At 40.1% G+C, this 19,384-nt stretch overlaps 2 protein-coding genes across 2 annotated transcripts in view; both read right to left on the bottom strand.

Moving 5' to 3' along the window:
* Positions 1-130: 130 nt before the first annotated feature.
* Positions 131-8,502, bottom strand: ARL6IP1 (ARL6 interacting reticulophagy regulator 1). The gene is made up of 6 exons (XM_040458942.1): positions 8,337-8,502; positions 6,025-6,158; positions 5,429-5,548; positions 2,988-3,105; positions 2,273-2,357; positions 131-1,878 (listed from the first exon to the last, which is right to left on the bottom strand). Exons 1-6 carry the CDS (start codon positions 8,370-8,372, stop codon positions 1,760-1,762), a joined length of 612 nt encoding a protein of 203 aa, XP_040314876.1. The 5' UTR covers positions 8,373-8,502; the 3' UTR covers positions 131-1,759.
* Positions 8,503-14,132: 5,630 nt separating this feature from the next.
* The window catches only part of SMG1 (SMG1 nonsense mediated mRNA decay associated PI3K related kinase), a 100,515-nt gene continuing 95,263 nt past the window's right edge, over positions 14,133-19,384 (bottom strand). The window contains 3 exon segments of the mRNA XM_040458941.1: positions 14,133-15,376; positions 18,187-18,293; positions 18,373-18,552. Of these exon segments, the coding sequence (XP_040314875.1) occupies positions 15,299-15,376; positions 18,187-18,293; positions 18,373-18,552 (365 nt within the window). The 3' untranslated portion in view covers positions 14,133-15,298.

The following is a 19,384-nucleotide window of genomic DNA, read 5'->3' as shown; positions in this document are numbered from 1 at the left end:
TTTACACCTTTTATTTCATTTTGTTCTTCAAGAGTAGGCATGTAATGATCACTCAGGGTAGTTCAGTAACTGGATTCACACATCCTGTCAACACCTTAATGGCTAAGGTATAAAGAAAGCAAGACACAAGGAGGGATTCCAGCTTTATTGTTCCCCTTTTACACAAAACCAAGTAGAAGAAATAATACAAGATTAAAACTGCAAAAGTAGTTAATTGGTAGAACACATATACACAAAAAAATCCAGACAGCAAGACAGGCTTATCTACAATGGAAAACACATGTAAAAATTAAGGTAGTATGTAGGTTTCATATGGAACATTAAAAAAAAAAAATCAAACATTATGCTACAATGGTTGCCATTGTTTACAGTAATATTGAAGGGGAGAAAACAACACTTATTTAGGGACAGATATACCACAAGGTCCAGGTTTTACAGCATCAGTGCAATAAATTCACAAAACTATATTACAGCTACTTAATCGGAGTTTAAGAACTGTTCCCAAATGTCACATTTTCAGCCCTCAGAGTTTCAATTCCTACAGTTTTCAACTATTCTAAATTTCTGGCTACCGAGAGGGAGGATGATTCTACACTTTCCAAGGAGTTACAAAATCTCTGTAGACCAGAGGCCACCTATCGTCGCCAAAAGTCTGCTCTCCCCGACAGCCCCTGCATTCTTCACAGAAATAACTAGGGAAAAAGTCAGATGCCAGCATAGTCACCACCTCGTATGCCCAATCTAAGGGGACCAAAGCAGCCCACAATTACCTTCAAATGAGAATCTAGAGCCTTACCTTTAAAAGGCTTAGTCTGGTCTTGAAAAATTAGTAGGGATAAGATTTATTTTCTACTGAAATGAAATCTTGACTACATATAGGAAGACTTCTGTCATTTATTGGCTGGTGTCGGAGTGAAGGTCATAGACCTGAGTCTTAACCCATTATATACTTTAGTTTCAGTCAGCTGGAAAATCTGAAATTAAAAATATGCTAAAAATACTGAACACAAACTTTTAGAAGCCTGCTGTTAAAAAGCCTTTAAGGATCTACTAACTCGAAGTCTCAGAGCAAGGAGAGAAGAGCTCTAAGCCTGTCATACTCCCCATTTGGGAAGAAGGATCAGGGTTTCTTACAAATTGCTAAGTTTTGCACAAGGCAGAAACCAACACTTACTAGGGCGTGGAATTGGTTTCATTTGATTCCAGAAGGATCTTCTCCCACAGTACAGAAACAGTGAGAGGAATGAATCTTAATTGGTCTCTTCATCAGAAGCGGGAAACTTGGTCTCTGTATTCATGGAGCCAGACAGTTTAAGCAGACTGTGGAAGCAGACAGTAGAACCAGCTTCCTGTAGCCACAGACCACTACCTTGTATGTAGCTAAAGCGAAGATCAACAGGAACAATTATCCAACGTCACAGTTAAGTATACTAAAAGGTGAAGTTCACCACTACGTATTTTTAAAGGAAGTTGCCTAAAAGAATTCAATGAACCTGGGTGAGAAAAATCAAAACAAGTCGTACTCACGAATGAATTGTCCACATAAGGCCAAGTGATGAGAATGCATTCAGCTACACTTCACATGAAGACACTATGCACAAAGCCTTACTTGGCAAGGCTGAATTTCTACTAACTAAGGGCAGAAAGAGGGAGAGCAAGGAGCTACTTCTGTAACATTTCAGAATCCAGACAGCATTAAGAGAAACTGTTCCCAAGGACAAGGTGTATGCCATTCATTACACTCAGTAAAGCAGACGCATTATTCATTTTTCTTTTCTTTTTGTTTGAGAAGCTTATTTATCTCCCTTTTGGCCATTCCAATGTACTTCAAAATGATTCCGTGCTGGTTCAATCCAGGAAGCAACAGTAAGAAAGTCACTTAAAAATAAACAAACAAAATTAAGGAGGCATTAATTAACTTCCTACAGGTGATTACATTTTATAGAAGTTAGTCTCCCAGACTATCAGACACTCCATTACTTTCACTGGTATTGATCCCCTGAAACTTCTGTCACACCCCCCAACCTCAGATAATGAACACTGCTTATTTTTACCTCTTCCACACCACTTTCTACCTTGGTTAGTATGTCTTAACTTACTCGAAGACCACAAACTCCCAGAAAGCAAGGCTGTAGGTTTTAATTCTCTTTCTAGACTGGCAGTTCCTCCATCTGTACCTTCCAACTCGACAAGCACACAGACACTACTTTACCAAGTCCCACTCAGACTTCTACGGCCAGAATATGTCTACAGCCCCTCCTCAGAGACTTACCTATCAGGTAGGTGAGCAGCAGGTTGTGGACTTGCTGTCCAACCCACGCAACCGCAGCAAGAGAAACGATCATGGTCATGAAGTACTAACAAGGAAAACAACAAGAAGTTATCTACCCCTAGAAACAGACCCAGAAGCCTAACTGTAGGACGTTGTTTCAAAGGTTAGAAGATAATCCAGTACTTGTTACAACTTTTCTTAAAAGACTTCGCATCTAAGAATTATATATATCTTACATATTAGGTTTTATGTATTACATAAAAACCCATAGGAAATTCCATTAGGTCGGACTTTATAGAATTTATACACATTCCCTTCTAGAATTACTGTCATTCTATATATAAATTTAGTTTAAAATCAATTATACTTTTACAATTAATAATTCACATAGTAACCTCATGTGAAGCGAAGAGGTGAGAGAATAAATGCTTTTTAAGTATTTGTCTTTTACTTTTATATTAGTAAGCATAGAAGAAACATTTTGCTCTGCTGGAGTACAACGTTAAATGCAAAATATAATTTTAACTTCCAATAATTCAATGTAATTCATACAGATCAACATTTACAAATGTAGTTGGAGGAGTCAAACCAATGAATAATAAATATCAAACTACAACTATTAAAACAAAAAGGCCATCATTAGGCTACAATGAATAAAAATGGACTCGATCTTAAAATTTTGCTCTACTTAAATAAGTCAAAACAAAAAAAGTACCATTTTAGGCTTTTCTTCCTTTAGTGTAAAGAGGCGTTTCCACCAGCCCACAGCTCTGCGTCGAGTTTTTACTAGATTGCTACAAATTTCATGGAATCTTTGCTGTTGCTCAGTGGTCCTACAAAAAAATTTTCCCCTTCACTATAAGCAAATCTTTATAGTAAACAGAAAATATCATCCTCTCAAATTTAAAAAGCTATCCCCTAAAGAAAGTCTAAATAAAAAACAATTCACCATTCTCTTATGAACGTGAAAAAGTTTCTGTAGTATTAAGACCCCTTGTATAGCACAGGAATGAGTTTTTACATAAAGGCACATGTAGGGGCGCCTGGGTGGCTCAGTCAGTTGAGCCTCTGACTTCAGCTCAGGTCATGATCTCCCAGTTTGTGAGTTCGAGCCCCGCGTCGGGCTCTGTGCTGACAGCTTGGAGCCTAGAGCCTACTTCAGATTCTCTGTCTCCCTCTCTATCTCTGCTCCTCCCCTGCTCATGGCCTCTCTCTTTCTCGAAAATAGATAAATGTTAAAAAAAAAAAAAAAGAAAAAAGACACGTGTATGCACAAAACCATGGTAATCCCTGGTTCTAAAGCCATATTTAACTAATTATAGTAACAAAAGACTCAAGGCTACTATAGGCCATGTTATAATCGGTATAAACTAATTTCTCTATTCCTGTATTATTTTTCAGATTCTAATGAATCCTGGGTTGTAGCCCATCAGGGTCTCACTGTTTTGAGGAGGACGTTAAGTTTCTACCCAACAGCTGTATCTGAGCATTCCAGTAAGATGATAACAACTACATTCCAAGCATAATACTGGGCTTCATGCCCACTTGATGCCAAGGTAGCAACCAACAGCTCAAATCCAAATTCTTTATAAATTTAGTCCCAGGGAGGGAAAATAGAAATAAAATAGAGTAAAAATACAAAAAGATCCTCCAAGAAAGCCCTTTTTTGTTTTTTTGAATTATGATTAAAAAAAAAAAAAATTCGCCCTTGTATTGTCTTTGCTACACAGATATGATGGCTGCTATGGTGAAGTAGACCCTTCACTGGACAGATATGTATCTTTCTCTCCTCTAGTTCTTGTCCCTATAAAACTGCAGTGACAGATACAGCAGAAGGGCTCCTGATGAGCCCTGAGACTCCTTGTCAGCAGCTGGACCTTACATGCTGCCCATGGTCAAGGCTGAATTATGGCTATGAAACAGTGTTCTTCCTTCTCCATTAAGATCAAAAAATAAAATTGTTGTGGACTGAGCCACATACTGATTACCATGAAACGTTCACTGTTTACTTTTGAAAAATTTCCTCCCAGAGTTATGAATTAGCAGATTAGAATGTAATATGACTAATAAACTCAAGGTCAGAGGATGATGTCCTTTGTTAAGTTGTTACATTACATGGTTACAAACTTGCCCAAAACACAGCAGCAATGCATTGTTACATGTGAAAAACAATTCAAAGGACATTTTCTACCACTAATCCATTCTGCTATAGGGGAAACATCTTTAAATAAACATGCTTAATTATCCCATAACTTAAGCATATTCCCCTAAAATGTCCAAATTTATTCTTAAAGATCCATAAGGCATATTAATTTAAAAAGTCTTAATTTTCCAGAATTATAATTTATAAATTATATAATTATAAAAAATATTTTTAATTTATATATAAAAATTATATAATTTATAAAATTATAAAATACTTTGGTATTATACTTTGTTATTATAATTGAACAAAAAACTAAAGGCACATGTAGACTACTAATCAAATTAAAATAAACAACCAAGGAAGAACAGCAACTGGGACCAAAAAAACAAAAAATCTACTCCATCTAGTTCTGTTATTTTTTGGATCAGAAGGCAGTTAGAATATTTGAATGAATCTGTTCTGAAGCACTTGCTATGCATTTAGCTAACTACCACTACACTGCCTCAGTATCAACCTTAAACACAAGATCAATCTTAAAAGTCAAAATATTTCACAGCACTTAGAACAGTGCCTAACAGCAGACATTCATTACATAAATGGACAAAAAAATCTATGTTACTATTTCCGTATTCTTTCAAAAATAGCTTGCGAAATATACTATCTTAAATATCAAAGAAAATGAATGTAAAATGTAAACAATTTCTACAGAAAGTTCATTTTGAGTTCTGCAGTATTTGATAAAACATTACCTCAAAAAATATCACTTTAATAAAAGGTCTATAAAGAAAAAAAAAAAGCCAAAATAAATGCTAACCCATAAAGGAACTATGGAACTGTAAATACTGAAAATTCATGATTTATATGCATCACCTAAGAAATTCTTCACGTAAAAGCAACAATCCTAACCTCGAGGTATCTGATGATTAGACAATTCTCGCTGCATAGTAATCACAGCCACCAGGTTCAGTAACTTCACAGAAATTAGACTGCCAAGTCATTACGCCACCTACCATTTATTGGAGCCAAAAATTCTAGGAGCCAGAATGGGAACAAGGTAGTCAGCCAAGCACAAAAACATAACAAAACAGGAAACACCAGACAGAACAGATGGATCTAGATAGTAGATGGTCCTGTTTAAAAAATAATAATAATGAAGGTTAGAAAAACACAGTCATTATTATTCCTAGTTGAAGACATTTATTCATTTAATCCTTTGAGTCTTAAAGATGTTATCTGCCCTTTTCCTTCTAAGTTTCTCACAAGTGGTTTTCCGAGAAGCTTCAGAATACATGACATCATAGCTGCAATGGTTAATGTGAGTATCAAGAGACAAAAGCTCCCTGGGGCCCTCAATACCTTTTAGGAGTGTAAAGGATCCTAAGACCAAAAAGGGTGAGTGCCACTGATTTTTTCAACTGCATTAGGTGACCGAGCTTACATGAGTACTATAAATTCTGAAAACTAGGAGAAGTGCTTTAAGAAAAGGCATTCTTTACAGATTACACAATACAAAAGACTTAAGGCACTTTCAAAAATGGAAGCCGGGTATTACCTGAGCCCTTATTAATAACAAGTACAATCCATATTAATTTAAGAGCTCACTTACAGAAACGCCAAAGAAACCACACCCATGATGGCAGGTGGAAACCAGGCTCTTTCCCATCTGAGGACTTTATCAGCCATCAGCATCACTTCTCCCCATCCTTGAAGCTGCTCTTCCAGACTTGCAGTCTCTGCGGCCTGCAGAGAAGATCAACGTGTAAAGTGATCATTTTACTGCTCTCAGCATCTCTGTGCTTCCTAGAGAGGTAAATTATTTTAAGGCACCAAGAATGTAAAACAGCTCTTAACCAAATCATTATCTTAAATCAGTTTCTAAAACACTCTGCCATTCCGGTACCAAAGACAGAAATTAATTACGAGTAAAAAAACAAACAAACCCCACCTATCGTTCAGTGGTCAACTTCCAAGTCCAAGCACTGGGCTACTCTTTTCATAAAGAATGTGACATAATTCCTAGAAAGCCCCTCCAGGTGGGGATAATTAGACCCATTTAACAATTAAAGAAAGTGGGCTCAGAATGGGAACTAGCTTTCTCAAAGTCATGGACTACTAAGTGGAAGCCCTCAAAATATAAAATTAAATCACATTAAGTTCACTCATTTTTCGGGTGGTTAGAATAGATCTGTTGTTTTGTCATTTCACTGATTTATACCCCTACTTCTAAAGCCATTAGGAAAGCCTCTCCCTGAACAGCATTCAATTTTTAAAATAGCTTTGTGCAATGGAATCATTTCGATGCGGGCATCATTTGCACAATTAAGTCAAACTACTTTCACCAAATTACATGAGGCATCTTAAGCTCAATATATCTCAATACACGGAGTGCTTCTTACACTTACCAGGACATCTGGTGAGACTTCAAATTTCTCTGCGAAGTAGGCTTTTAGGATAAGCTAATGTGGTAAAAAGCCCTTAAACTGGTTTTGGTACAGGAAAAATAAATGGAACAAGAAACCCACATGTTCTTATAAATGTTATCACAGGGAGAGATGCAAATGCAGCCTAATCATAATAAACATGCTCTCTGTGCCACACTCATCACTTAGGCGATTTTCACATTTCTGACTTTGTGTATCCTGCTTAACACAGTTAAACACGGGATTACTATGTGCCACAAACTCAAAGTATTTTATATACTTACGCTTTAATTCATCCTCCCAACAAGCTAAAAGGATGGTATTGTTACACTATCAGATACGCAGAGGTTAAGAGATCTGAATTGAGGAAATACAAAGCCAAAGGCCTTGTTCTCCAGTTACGCTGCTCTGCTGGAAAGAACAGTTAAGCTCCAGGTCAAGCAGGATCTGTCGTTTCAGTAAGCTGTGTGAATCTGGGCAATTTCTTTGTGCTTCAATCAATCCTCTTAAATGGAACCTGGCTGGGGCTAACTATGCCAACTATTGAGAAGTGTGTGAGTTTAAAGGAGTAAGTCATGCATTTCTAAAAACCAACGCAAGATGAAAATCGTGCACAATCAACACTGCTCTGCAAAGTCATTTAATTAGTTAGCATCTGGGCTCTTGGAAAAATCAATCGTCAAACACTCAATTCTTTGGTTCCTCTATTCATTGTGGTCGTGGTGTGTGTCAGGTCTTTCCTTGGGGAAAAGCAACGGAGACAAAGCAAGGATTTCTCCCGTGTTTTGTTTGTTTGTTTTTGCCAGATCATGCCGTGAAACTTGTAGTGAGGTCGACTCTGTCCGCCTGTGATAACGTCACTGCAGTTCCTTCGGACCCCTGCTTATTCTAAGGTCGTCCTGTGACACACACACCCCCCCCCCCCTTACAAACTCCAGACGAAAGCCAGGTCCTCCCACTATCCACCTTGCTGGAGTCCCGGTTCCCCGCGGTGAGCTCAGAGCCTCCTTGCGGTTTAAGCGGTGCCAGCTCTAATAAATTCTCGCCAGCAGCCCCTTGACCCTCCACCCCTGCCCAAGTATTGGTGGGGTGGGGGGCGGAGAAAAGAACGAAACCCAGATACGACTGGGGACCTGGGACTGAGAAGCGCTCGACAGGCCACTCACGGCCCTCTGTCCCAGGCTGCACCCCAGGCTTATCAAAGCCCTCCTACTCCCACTTCCTCTTCACCCCCTATTCGCGGTGATCACTCGCGGTGTCTGATCACGCGCCCTCCTCACCCCGTCGCGTACCCTCCCCGGTATGTTTGGGGTCGATACATCTAGCGACCGCCACGCTGGAGCTACCTAAGAGGCCCAAGGGGCAGGCGTCGTCTTCTGCGCCCGGGAACCGGGAGAGGAGGGCGGGGCCCGCTACGGGGCATAGGAACGAGGCCGCAGCACCGCCTGGCGAAGCCAACCGATGTCCCGAGGCCCTGCTCGGCTCCCCCTCGACTCACCAGCAGGTTGGTGCTGCGATTGTCTCCCTCCGCCATCGTCCCTGAGGCGCTGCCTTAGCGAACACAGGCCACCCTCCCAACGAGTCTTCCGCAGAGCCCTGCACGGCGACCCCAACGCGAGGGTACGCCCCGCAGGCCACTTATATAGGCCAGCCGCCTTTCCCGACAGTCCCCGCAAGGCCCGCTCCTCATTGGGTGGATTCAACTCAAGTTTAAGGGTAGCCGGACCAACCGCTGCTCAGCGCATGGCTTGAAATCGAGGTCAAAGGACACCGAGGCGGCGCAGGGCCGAGGGGGCGGGGACAAGGAATGACCAACCAGCGCCCAGGAGCCGCATAGCGCCCCGCCCAGGCCTTTGGGTAGCGGTTGAACTGCCGCATCCACCTGCCCGGTCTGTCAGCGGATGGAGCGGGTGTGGCCGCCGTGGTCGCTCTCGGACCCCATCCTACTGGAGTTCAAAGCAGCTAAGGGGCCTTGCTGGAATTTTAGTCCTTGAAGAAGTTGGACTTGCATTATCAGGCGGGGGGCGGAGGGCGGAGGCGGGCGCGTGACACTAACTTCGCTGTGATTTAGAGGCCCGGTGCCGTCGCCCTCGCTGTGGCCCTGCGCGGCCCTGTCTTCTAATCCCTGCTCTGGCCGCCCTACCCAGGCCCCTGAGTCTCGGAGACTCGTGCCCGCCCCAGGAGATTTTGAGCACAAGTAAAAGAGCTGTTTATGTAAATTTGTAGCAGTTTTTCCCATCAGTTAAGAGTAAGGCCTGTAGCTTGATGGAGGAAGGACGAGGGGAGGGGGCGGATTCTGGGTTTAGTTCTCAAACTTGTGAAAAATGCACCAATTTGCGAAGTTGGCTTACTGGGTCTTCAGGAAAATCCTTTGTGGGGCAGGGCGTTTCAGTTACTTAGGGAACCAAGAACTCCTTCTCCATCAAGGGTCATGCCAAGGAAAGATGTTAAATAAACCCTCTGCTAAGCAGTGGAATTCATAAACAATTTAAGAACTAGATGAACTACTAGATAGATACACTACTTACTAGATGAATAACTTCCACCTCTTTTCTCTGCAGGATTGCAAAGTGCATTAAGTGCTTGATTTTTTATTAATAGGAACAAAACCATGCCAGATGTGGACCTGGTCAGATAGGTTTCAGGAAACTTTAGCGTAGCTTTTAAGTTACAACCTTTTATCCTTTTATAATCACCTGTATTATGCCGCAAGTTTAAATTTATTTTAAAAGTATTACTTAAATAACTACCAGGTTCCTAAGAGTTTAGGGAAGGCATAAAGAGATGTGAGAGAACAAGCCAGTGGGGAAAGGAGCATTGTGAATTTCGTGGAAGGGTGTGAATTACCACAAATCTTTGGGGCGGGAGAGGCGGGGGGGGGGGGGGCGGGAAGCATCTGGATGAGGTATAAATACTTGGGGGGAAGTAACCCTTTACAAAGGAAGGGGGACTCTTAAAATATAAGTGCCACTTTGCGGAATGTTGGAGTGGGGATAGGTTTGTGGCTAAGCTGAAGCCGGCTGATAGAGATCCCATTTGGGGAGATTTTAAGCTATGAAGTTTGAGGAGCAGGCCCTTGCCTACCTCTTCAAAAGGACATTAAAAGGTCCCTATCAGCAGCCACATAATTAGTGAATATATTTAGCACTGTGTGCAAAATCTTGATCTAGACATGGTAACATCCGCATCCAAAGGAGAAGCCACAGAATTATTAAAAATGACATTTCTACTCTGGGAAATCAGCCTCTGCTACAAAATGCGTCTGATTCAGCCAAGTTCCCTATGTACAACTTCAACACCAGCTTGCGAAATTGAGGTAGGTGAAAAAAACGGAAGCAACTCCAACAGCACAGGTTGCCCCAGTCCCCAGTTACTTTTGTTACTCAAGGAATGAGGTCCCAGAACTATTTGCAACTTCACAGCACGGAAGCCCTGCTGTTAAGGTCTTTCTGTAAACTTCCAATTGGCCTAATCATTAAAAAACACCTACCCTCAAGGGCTTTCTTTTGCCCTTTGTTTTTATACAACAAAAACAGGATGTGATCTTTTGAAAGGTGCCCAATGATGACACGGTTCACATAAATCCTCTTAAAATGAACTGGCAAGAACAAAATGCAATCTCATTTCCAGATATTAAAACAAGCCAGACATTTTCATTCTATTTTCCTACAGAGCTTTCATACCCCAGGGAATATACATATTAAAAATGTGCTATACAGTTTTGTTTTTAAATACTGACAAGCTGATTATACCTTGATACTAGAACTTACCCACAGAAGTAAAATTTTAGCTGCTGCTCAAAAATATACTTTGACAATTAAAAAATTACTTTGAGGTCCACCCACCTGGCTCAGGTAGAGAATGTGACTCTTGACCTCAGGGTTAAATTCAAGCCCCACGCTGGACATAGAGATTACTTAAAAACAATCTTAAAAAAAACAAAAACAAAACCTCTAACCATTCTGAAAAAGTAAGCTTTCTGAAACTTACTTTAACCAATAAATCCAGAGCTTAAATGCTATGTCTTTCTTTAAGACTTTATTTTCTGAAAAACAGGTATTTCATACAATCTTTGCTTTGTTAATGCAAATATGCACAAAGTAGGCATGTATTTTTGTTTTCCAAAAGATGCATTATGAACATTTTCAGGAAGCTGGTGTGATTTATTCAACTTTTAATCTTAAATACAATCACAAAATTATATCCATCAGGAGGCATTACAACCTTTTGTACAGAGAAGCCACTTTATTTATACAATGTTACTAGGACAAGGAAGATTCATTTAAACTCAATTTGCTCTTATAAGGGTAAAGTAAATTAACAAATGAAGTATGATGTTGCCACTGACATTACAGGTGGAAATATAAGAGAAATTTAAAACCGGAAAATAACTGACACAACAACTTTAAACAGGAGCTGAAACTTGGACTGTCAGGCAAAGAAAAGAAAAAAAAAATCAGCCTGTTTTGAAAGAAAAACATTCTACAAGCCTGCATTTCAGGAGAACATGCAATTCCTTAAGTTTACCATCTTCAAAAATCAAACTAATTGTATGACATTTTTACATTAGCACAACAAACAGCTTTTCCCTCGTAAGCCCAATTTCCCGTAGAAAGCAAGGGACTCTAAGTGGTTCATGTTGTACAACTAACCCTTAGCCTGTAAAGCTTCTCAATTGGAGTCCATTTGCCTTTTTGTAAATGAGGGATGGTGGTGATGTTACTCAGGCCTAAAAAGCAGGAAAAGTGCAACAAATCCTGAGGGGTTCATAATACAGGGGTTTCCCCCTTCTGCAATGTTTGGAAAAATTTGTAACCCTAAGCTAGCTTTTCCCCACAGGAGGAAAATTTCTAATACAACCCATACATTGAAAACAAAATCTACCTTCTTTAAGTGACCCTTACATTACTATAGTCTACCTCCTTGATTTAAGGGGGGAAAGTCCTAGCTCTAAATTACATTTTACAAGCCCACGATGATAGAGCATGGAAGGTCACTGTTTTTCACATTCATCTAATCTTATGTAAAACAAAGGTATGTGCGCTAACAGTAAAGCATTTGCTGATTTTTGATGTATATGAATCGGTCTAACAGGCTAACTGTAGGTGCTTCCTTTCATATGAAAAGAATTAGGTAAAAGAAGAACCAGCCCCTTTGATTTTAGTACTGCCAAAACAAGTAAGCCCCCAGAATAATTACAAATATGTGGAGGATAATAGGCCAGGAAGACTTTTCAATTTAAAGTACTGCCTATAATACCCCAGATTTAAAAGGACCTAAGATTGCACATCAACTCTAATATTTTTGGCTGTACTTGCATTGCCCTGCTCGGCATTTTTTAATGGCTCTTTCCTTAAATTTCACACGTCAGAACAACCACAATTAAAAAACAAAAACAATGCAGAAGACACCAAACACGGACAGTATTAAAAACTACACACTAAGCTTCATAGTGGCAAGTGTTAAGGGCAGAAGTTACGAAAGTTTTTCTTTGTATTACAAACCCTCACCCTGAACTTGGGGTTTGGGCTCTTAAAAAAAAAAAATTAGGGAAGCAGATCAAGAGCTTGATTATCAGTTCACACAGAGAAATCTCACATATCTCAAAAACACTCACCACAAGTGCCAGACGCAAAAGAATCTTAATAATCCTAGCAAACTATGTTAACTCATGACCAGAGAGAATGAGATCCTGCAAGACACAGCAAAGAAAGACTAAACGAGAAATACACACAGCTCCGTAAACCACTAAGCCTCCACAGCTCTGTAGAGAGATCAACTAAAATTCAGGCAATTTTAGAAAATCAAAGACAACAAAACACGACTTCAATTTCCAAGGGTACTTTGAATGGAAGAAGAGGTTGTAGGTTATTGTATACCCCCTGAATCTTGGAGAGAAAGGAAAAGAGAGGAGCAGATCCCTGGTTGTCCACAGGTATTCTGTATCAGCAAAGACGTGTGACTTCACAACTACCGCACTCTCAACTTTATCTTACAAAACAATCCCTCCAGTATTGCGCTGGCTTCTCAGTCTGCTCCATCACTAGGGCCTTTCACCACGGATTACATCTGCTGAGTTTGCTTCCAACGGTTCAAAAAGCCAAGGCTGCTTACAGAAAGACTTCCCAGACGAAGGCAAACTGTACAGATCAGGGTCTTATTGTGCAGAGTGCAGTAAAGAGCAAGCTTTGAAGTCATCGGTCACATCTGCCCCACAACCAAACATGTATGATGCCACACTATTTCTTCTCAGAGGGACCATTTTAAAATAAAAGCGATGGATAATTTATCAGAGGCACATGTTTCTGATATAAAGCTGTTTTGTTTTTGCTCGGATAAGGTGCCAGGTACCTCTGAAGCCTGAAATTCTCAGGCAATAAAACCCACCTATTTCCTTTACCTTCCTTACCTAAAAAAAAGCAATTTCTGTCAGGACAAACTAGTGTGACCTTGTTTTATCACTGTGATAAAAGTTTTTCCTTGTGACAACAAAGAATGTCGCCGGAAAGACTTTACTTTTGAGAGAGCAGAGGTAATCAGGTGATGGACGCGGCAGCTCCCACAGAGCCTCGAGGAAATAAAGCAGCGTGCAAAACACAATATGGCATCATTATTCCAGATAGGTTGTTTCGATTGTGAAAATAAGGTCCAAATGAATGAAGAAAATAAAATTTGATGCACTAGGTTCCTTAACTGGCTATTGGACACACGGGTATTTGAAAATACCACCTTGCTTGCAATACTTGCCTAAGTATTAAAAAAAGCACTGATCCTGAGATGCATTCTCTCACGGGTACCTAAGGATTATAGATTAAGGTGGCAATCAGAATACAGAAAAGGCCAGAGCTATGTGGAATTTTTCCTTAATACCCTTCAAGTTTGTCTGTGAAGACCGGCGACCAGAAATGATCACAGTCCTAATCTCTAAAATGCAGGAAAAATGTATTCAGTCAAGATTTTGTGTTCTATTTTGTGTTGATACGTGATTTTAAGAATCCTATCCTAGTCTGTGTTTTATTGTGGATCAACAATTCAGCTTACAGTACTGAAATGCAACACTAAATTTAAGGAAACCTTGATCATGAATTCACAGCAAACTATTAAAATTGTGCAAAAAGTAAAGGACTTCACAGATTAATAACTGAACTTAATAAACGATGGCGGTAGTTCTCATTTGCTGATGTTTCAAGTACATGTCCTAAAATGCCAGGTAAACCAAAGCACTTTTAATTTACACTTTGTAAATTAAAAGTATCAAATGAGAAAACTGAATTAAAAAACATTTCACTCTACCTCCACCAGAACATCACTTTATTGTTAATCTGTCATCAACAATGTAAAACTCTAATGGGTACTCTATCCTGGTTTTTAAAAAGGTAAAAGATTACATTGGATTAGCTACTTTCTATGAAAGAAACTACAGCAATCGCAGAAGAGGGAAAATTTGAATGACCTCCCAAAAATGCACACTATAAGCAAAGGGGAGTGTACATTAAATCAAATGTCTGTTAGATTCATTACTTTTGAATGCACAGTGACAATTCTGGAAACTGTACATGATAGAATCACAGAAATGACTTAAATAACCAGGATTACATTTTGTATGTGATCATCAGACCTTTAAACAATCCTTGAATTTTCCATGTTATCAGTGGTTTTGGAGAAATTCCTGTTTATCACTCCAAATAGGTTGTTAACAGCATCAAGACGGAAGTATATGAAATGTAAGGATTGAAATAAAAGTAAAATTGAAAGATGGCTAATCTACTAGATCAGGTAAAAGGAGGATGGGTAGATGGTGTGGGGTTGGGGGAGGAGGACAGGACGATGGGTGGTTTTTTTTCCCTTCATTTCAGAAGTAAGTTCTTCCAATGTAGTGTATCTGTTACATAGCTCTCCATTTCCAGTCCATTTCTGAAATTCTTATCGCATAGCCTTTTTGTGCCTACTGGTCAACCCAACCAGTACTGTTGCCAAGCAACAAGTGTTACACGAGAATCTGAATGCATCAAATCTTCCTTGGCTGTGATTTCTTCGCGGCCCCAGTCTTCTCTGTTTCTGAGCGGGGTTGGTTTTTTCCTGGATTGTACACACAGGGTCAGGTGGAATGGAGTTCCAAATCACTCTGTGCTCCGCGGCATCCCGATTTCTTTCTGCAGCTAACCTCCTGACACGTTTGCAGCTGTTCTGTGGCAGAAAGACAATCTCCATGTTCAGGCGGTGAGCTTTCTTTCTTTCACCCTTGACCCTGGGGTTGCAGGCCATGGTGTTGGGCGTATCCCTGAGTGCAGCTGTCCTGCAGGATTCACTTCCTAGCGCCCCGAGATTTCCTAGGTTTCCTCAGAGTAAGCCCCCAGTTGCATCACCACCGACTGTGGTGTGGCTTTGGATGCCTGAGGCTGAGTTGATTCTGGTGGATGTCTGACCTCGCTTAACCAGACTCATCTACTGTCTTGCCATTCATACCCAGGCTGTCCAACCTTCATACAGCTGAGCCAAGTTATCTAGATTAGTTGCTTCCTTAATGACATAGTCAACCTGTAAAATTAGGCAGGATAATATTTTAAACCATTTAAAACTTCAAAGGACATATATGAGTTCTAAGAATTGTTTAAAAGTAAGTTTCTAATCACTCAACTTAATTGCCCATAGGACATGTCATTGCTATGGTGGAGAGGTGAAGTAACCTGAGCTTCCCTCATAATCCCAGAGTTTACAAGAGGTGTGTCTTGAGAAAGTCAAAAATCCCTTTGAGGCTTGTCAATCCTTAGATGAAGAGAGCCCCCACTGACCCCACAGGTGCTCCTGGGGTTAAACACATGAAGTCACTAGGTAAATGCTTAGGCAGCGTATAAGAAAGTGCCTGGCACATTCTGCAATACAGTTGGGTACTCAACAAATACCTTGATTCTGACTCAGCTAAATTTTCTTTTATAGTAAGAGATATAATTATCTCTGTATCCAGAGAATCCAGAGGATCCAATTGTATATTAAATGCTCAATATAGGGCTGCTGAATGATGACTTATACCAAAAGCCGTGCACAAAGATCTCTACACTTACCCCACTCCTCTAAGTCCCTTAACTCTCTTTCATATAAAATTTAGTAACTATCAGAATAAAAAGCACAATAACCAAAGATCCTTCAAACAAATGGACAGAGAGTGAAGATAGGCAGTCGCGAAAGTACACAAGCTATTAACCTACCAGAAAGCTTTGGAAGCAAAGATACCCCTCTGACTCAATACGGTCCATGGTTTTTTTAAGTTTATTTATTTTGAAAGAGAGAGTGAACATGTGTAGGGGGCGGGGGGATGAATCAATCCCAAGCAGGCTCCACACTGTCGGCACACAGCCCTACGCAGGGCTCAAAACACAAATGGTGAGATCATGACCTCAGCCAAAACCAAGAATCGGACACTTAACCTAAGACTGAGCCACCCAGGCACCCCCTGTCCATGGATTTTTTTTTTAACAAACTTGGTAATTTCTAAGGAAGTACCTCTTGACCAAGAAGAGTTTAAGTTTCTACACAGTGGTGCAGCAGCATTTAAAATAAAAAAAAACTTTTAGTGCTGATGTTAAAACTGAATTGTGGATGTCAAAACATTGAAAACAGGGTAATCATAGTCTCAAATTTTCAACCCACAGAAGAAAAGGTACATTTGTAAAGGAGAATTCAGGAGAACACTACCATTGACCAAATGACCTAACTTAGTAACACAAAAGATGGCACACCGACCGGTATCCCTTAATGTAAAATTCTGAGAAAGACACATCAGCGACACAGCATTCCTGACAAAAATGTTGATTCTGAATTTAATTATGAGGAAAATATCAGACAAATAAAAAGTGAGGCACATTCTACAAAATGACTGATCTGGACACATCAAAAAGGTCAATGTCATAAAAGAAAAAAAGGAAAAGAAAACGATCAGGAACTGTTCTAGACGTTGAAGACAACTAAAAAATAGAACAAGTATATGAAATGAAGATGAGCCTTGACTAGATCTTGTTGGGGGCAGAGCAGGCGGTTCAATAGAGAAGGACTAAACAATAAAGGCCATCCGGGGATAATTGGAGAAATCCGAGAATGGACTGAATGTTAGGTAACAACCAATGTTAACATCAATGGTAAGTTTCCTGAGTTAATGTTTTGTCTAGGAGACATATATTGAAGTATTTATTAATTTTTTAATAATACATAATAATACCTAGTAACACTTCATGCCTAAATACTTCAATATATGGGGCAACTGGGTGGCTCAAGTTGGTTAAGCTTTTGACTCAGGTCATGATCTTGCGGTTCATGAGTTTGAGGCCCGCATCGGGCTCTGTGCTGACAGCTCAGAGCCTGGAGCCTGCTTCAGATTCTGTGTCTCCCTCCCTCCCTCTCTCTCTCTCTGCCCTCCCCTGCTCGCATTCTCTCTTGCACACACATGCTCTCAAAAATAAACATTAAATGGGGCGCCTGGGTGGCGCAGTCGGTTAAGCGTCTGACTTCAGCCAGGTCACGATCTCGCGGTCTGTGAGTTCGAGCCCTGCGTCAGGCTCTGGGCTGATGGCTCAGAGCCTGGAGCCTGTTTCTGATTCTGTGTCTCCCTCTCTCTCTGCCCCTCCCCCGTTCATGCTCTGTCTCTCTCTGTCCCAAAAATAAATAAACATTGAAAAAAAAATTTTTTTTCAATTAAAAAAAAAAATAAACATTAAGAAAATTAGTTTTTCAAGATAAACAGCTAGAGGGGAATTCATTCTCAAATATATAATTTTAATAACACTAATGAGAAAATTTCAGAGTAATGACTTCAGACAAACTGACACCCCCAAACACTTTATAGATACTATTCCCGCACCCAAACATCACCCTCATTTCACTTGAAACCTTCAGATAGTCCTCTTTAAAATGCAGATTAACTGTGTTCTCGTGGAGGAGAGAGGGTCAAGTCACACTTCTAATTTCTGCTAAAAGAGGGACTGGGGAGAAAGGAACATGCTAACAGGGTAGTCAGAATAAAATGGTGAATGTTTGACAACTCCAGAGTTATGTTACTCAAAATCTTCGGAATCCCGAAAATAAATTCCAGTTCCTCATTTCTTGATGAACCTCCAAGAATATGGGTGAGTTTATCTTTTAACCTGTACTGTTTCAGCAGCATGAAAATGTGTAGATCAAGTTTAAAAATGGTCACCTGGGGGCACCTGGCTGGCTCAGTCAGAAGAGCATGTGATTCCTGATCTTGAGGTCACAAGTTCGAGCCCCACATGGGGTGTAGAGATTACTTAAATAAAACTTTTAAAAAAATAATAAAAACAATTAAAGTAATAAATAAATAATTTTTAAAAGGTCACCTGTTCAGCAACTGACATCCTCCTATTTGGATCAACATCTCGGCCCTCTAGCTTGGCTTTCACTCTCTTCCACACACTCACTGCATATGAGTTTCTCTCTTGCACAGCTACAAAGCAACGGAAACACAGAAGTCAAACCACAACTTTGTACAAGTATCTAAGGCACCCTTATTCCTACTAACTTACCCTTCCCAGTTTTAGGGTCTCTGACAGCCTTTTTAGGACTACAAGCAACACTCTTGCCAGTTCCTGGAATGGTGCTTGGTGGAGTATCGGCTGATGTGGCAAGATTTTTCTGAATCAGCTTTCTAGCGTTCTGTGACATCACATCAGGCTGAGTCTTCTGGCCAGTGTTGCTCCGGACTGCTACAGGGAAAGAGTGGGTAGCTCAATTCACATGTAAACAGAAGATGGAGGGAGACAAAGAGCAGGGCAGGGCTCTCTCAACCATCAACTACACATATATAGCCACAAAGGTGAGTATGATTTTAGAACCTTAAAATCCTTATCCCTTCAAATAGATACTGTCCTCTGAAAAATATAGCCTAAAGAGCTAGACATTCAAAAACGAATTTGTACAGTGATGCTTGTTGTGGCACCAAAATACTAGAAACGTATGAACTGTCCAACAATATAAGGTTAATATGGTAAAGACACAGAATGGCATATTAAATTTGGGCATGAAGTCACTTGTTAAAAGATCATTTGGTGGCGAGGAAATTACCAATTTAATATTAAGTGGGAAAAGACAACAAAAATTGCATTCACAGAATGATCACAATTTGTGCATGTACTATGCATACGTAACTACAAGTATAACAACAAATATATTAATGGACTGACCTCTAATTAGAATGAAACTACAAATTTTTCTTTTTATAATTTCCCTGACAAGTATTTATTTTATATTCATGTGTTTTTTTTTTTTTTTAAGTTTATTTATTTGTGAGAGAGACAGCGTGAGCGGGGAGGGGCAGAGAGAGAGGAAGACAGAGATCTGAAGCAGGCTCTGTGCTGACAGCAGAGAGCCAAATACAAGGCTCAAACTCACGAACCGCAAGATCATGACCTGAGCTGAAGCAGGACGTTGAACTAACTGAGTCACCCTGGCGCCCCATTCATAAATTATCTGAAGAAGATTTAAACACAAGGTATTTTTACTCTCTCACAGAAGCACTTTTAAAGTTAAGCCAAAACT

The sequence above is a fragment of the Herpailurus yagouaroundi genome, unplaced genomic scaffold, assembly GCF_014898765.1.
Source record: "Herpailurus yagouaroundi ecotype Mexico unplaced genomic scaffold, PumYag 222, whole genome shotgun sequence".
Classification (NCBI taxonomy): domain Eukaryota; kingdom Metazoa; phylum Chordata; class Mammalia; order Carnivora; family Felidae; genus Herpailurus; species Herpailurus yagouaroundi.
The sequence above is the reverse complement of the archived record's forward strand: the minus strand, read 5'-3'. Positions and strand labels throughout refer to the sequence as shown.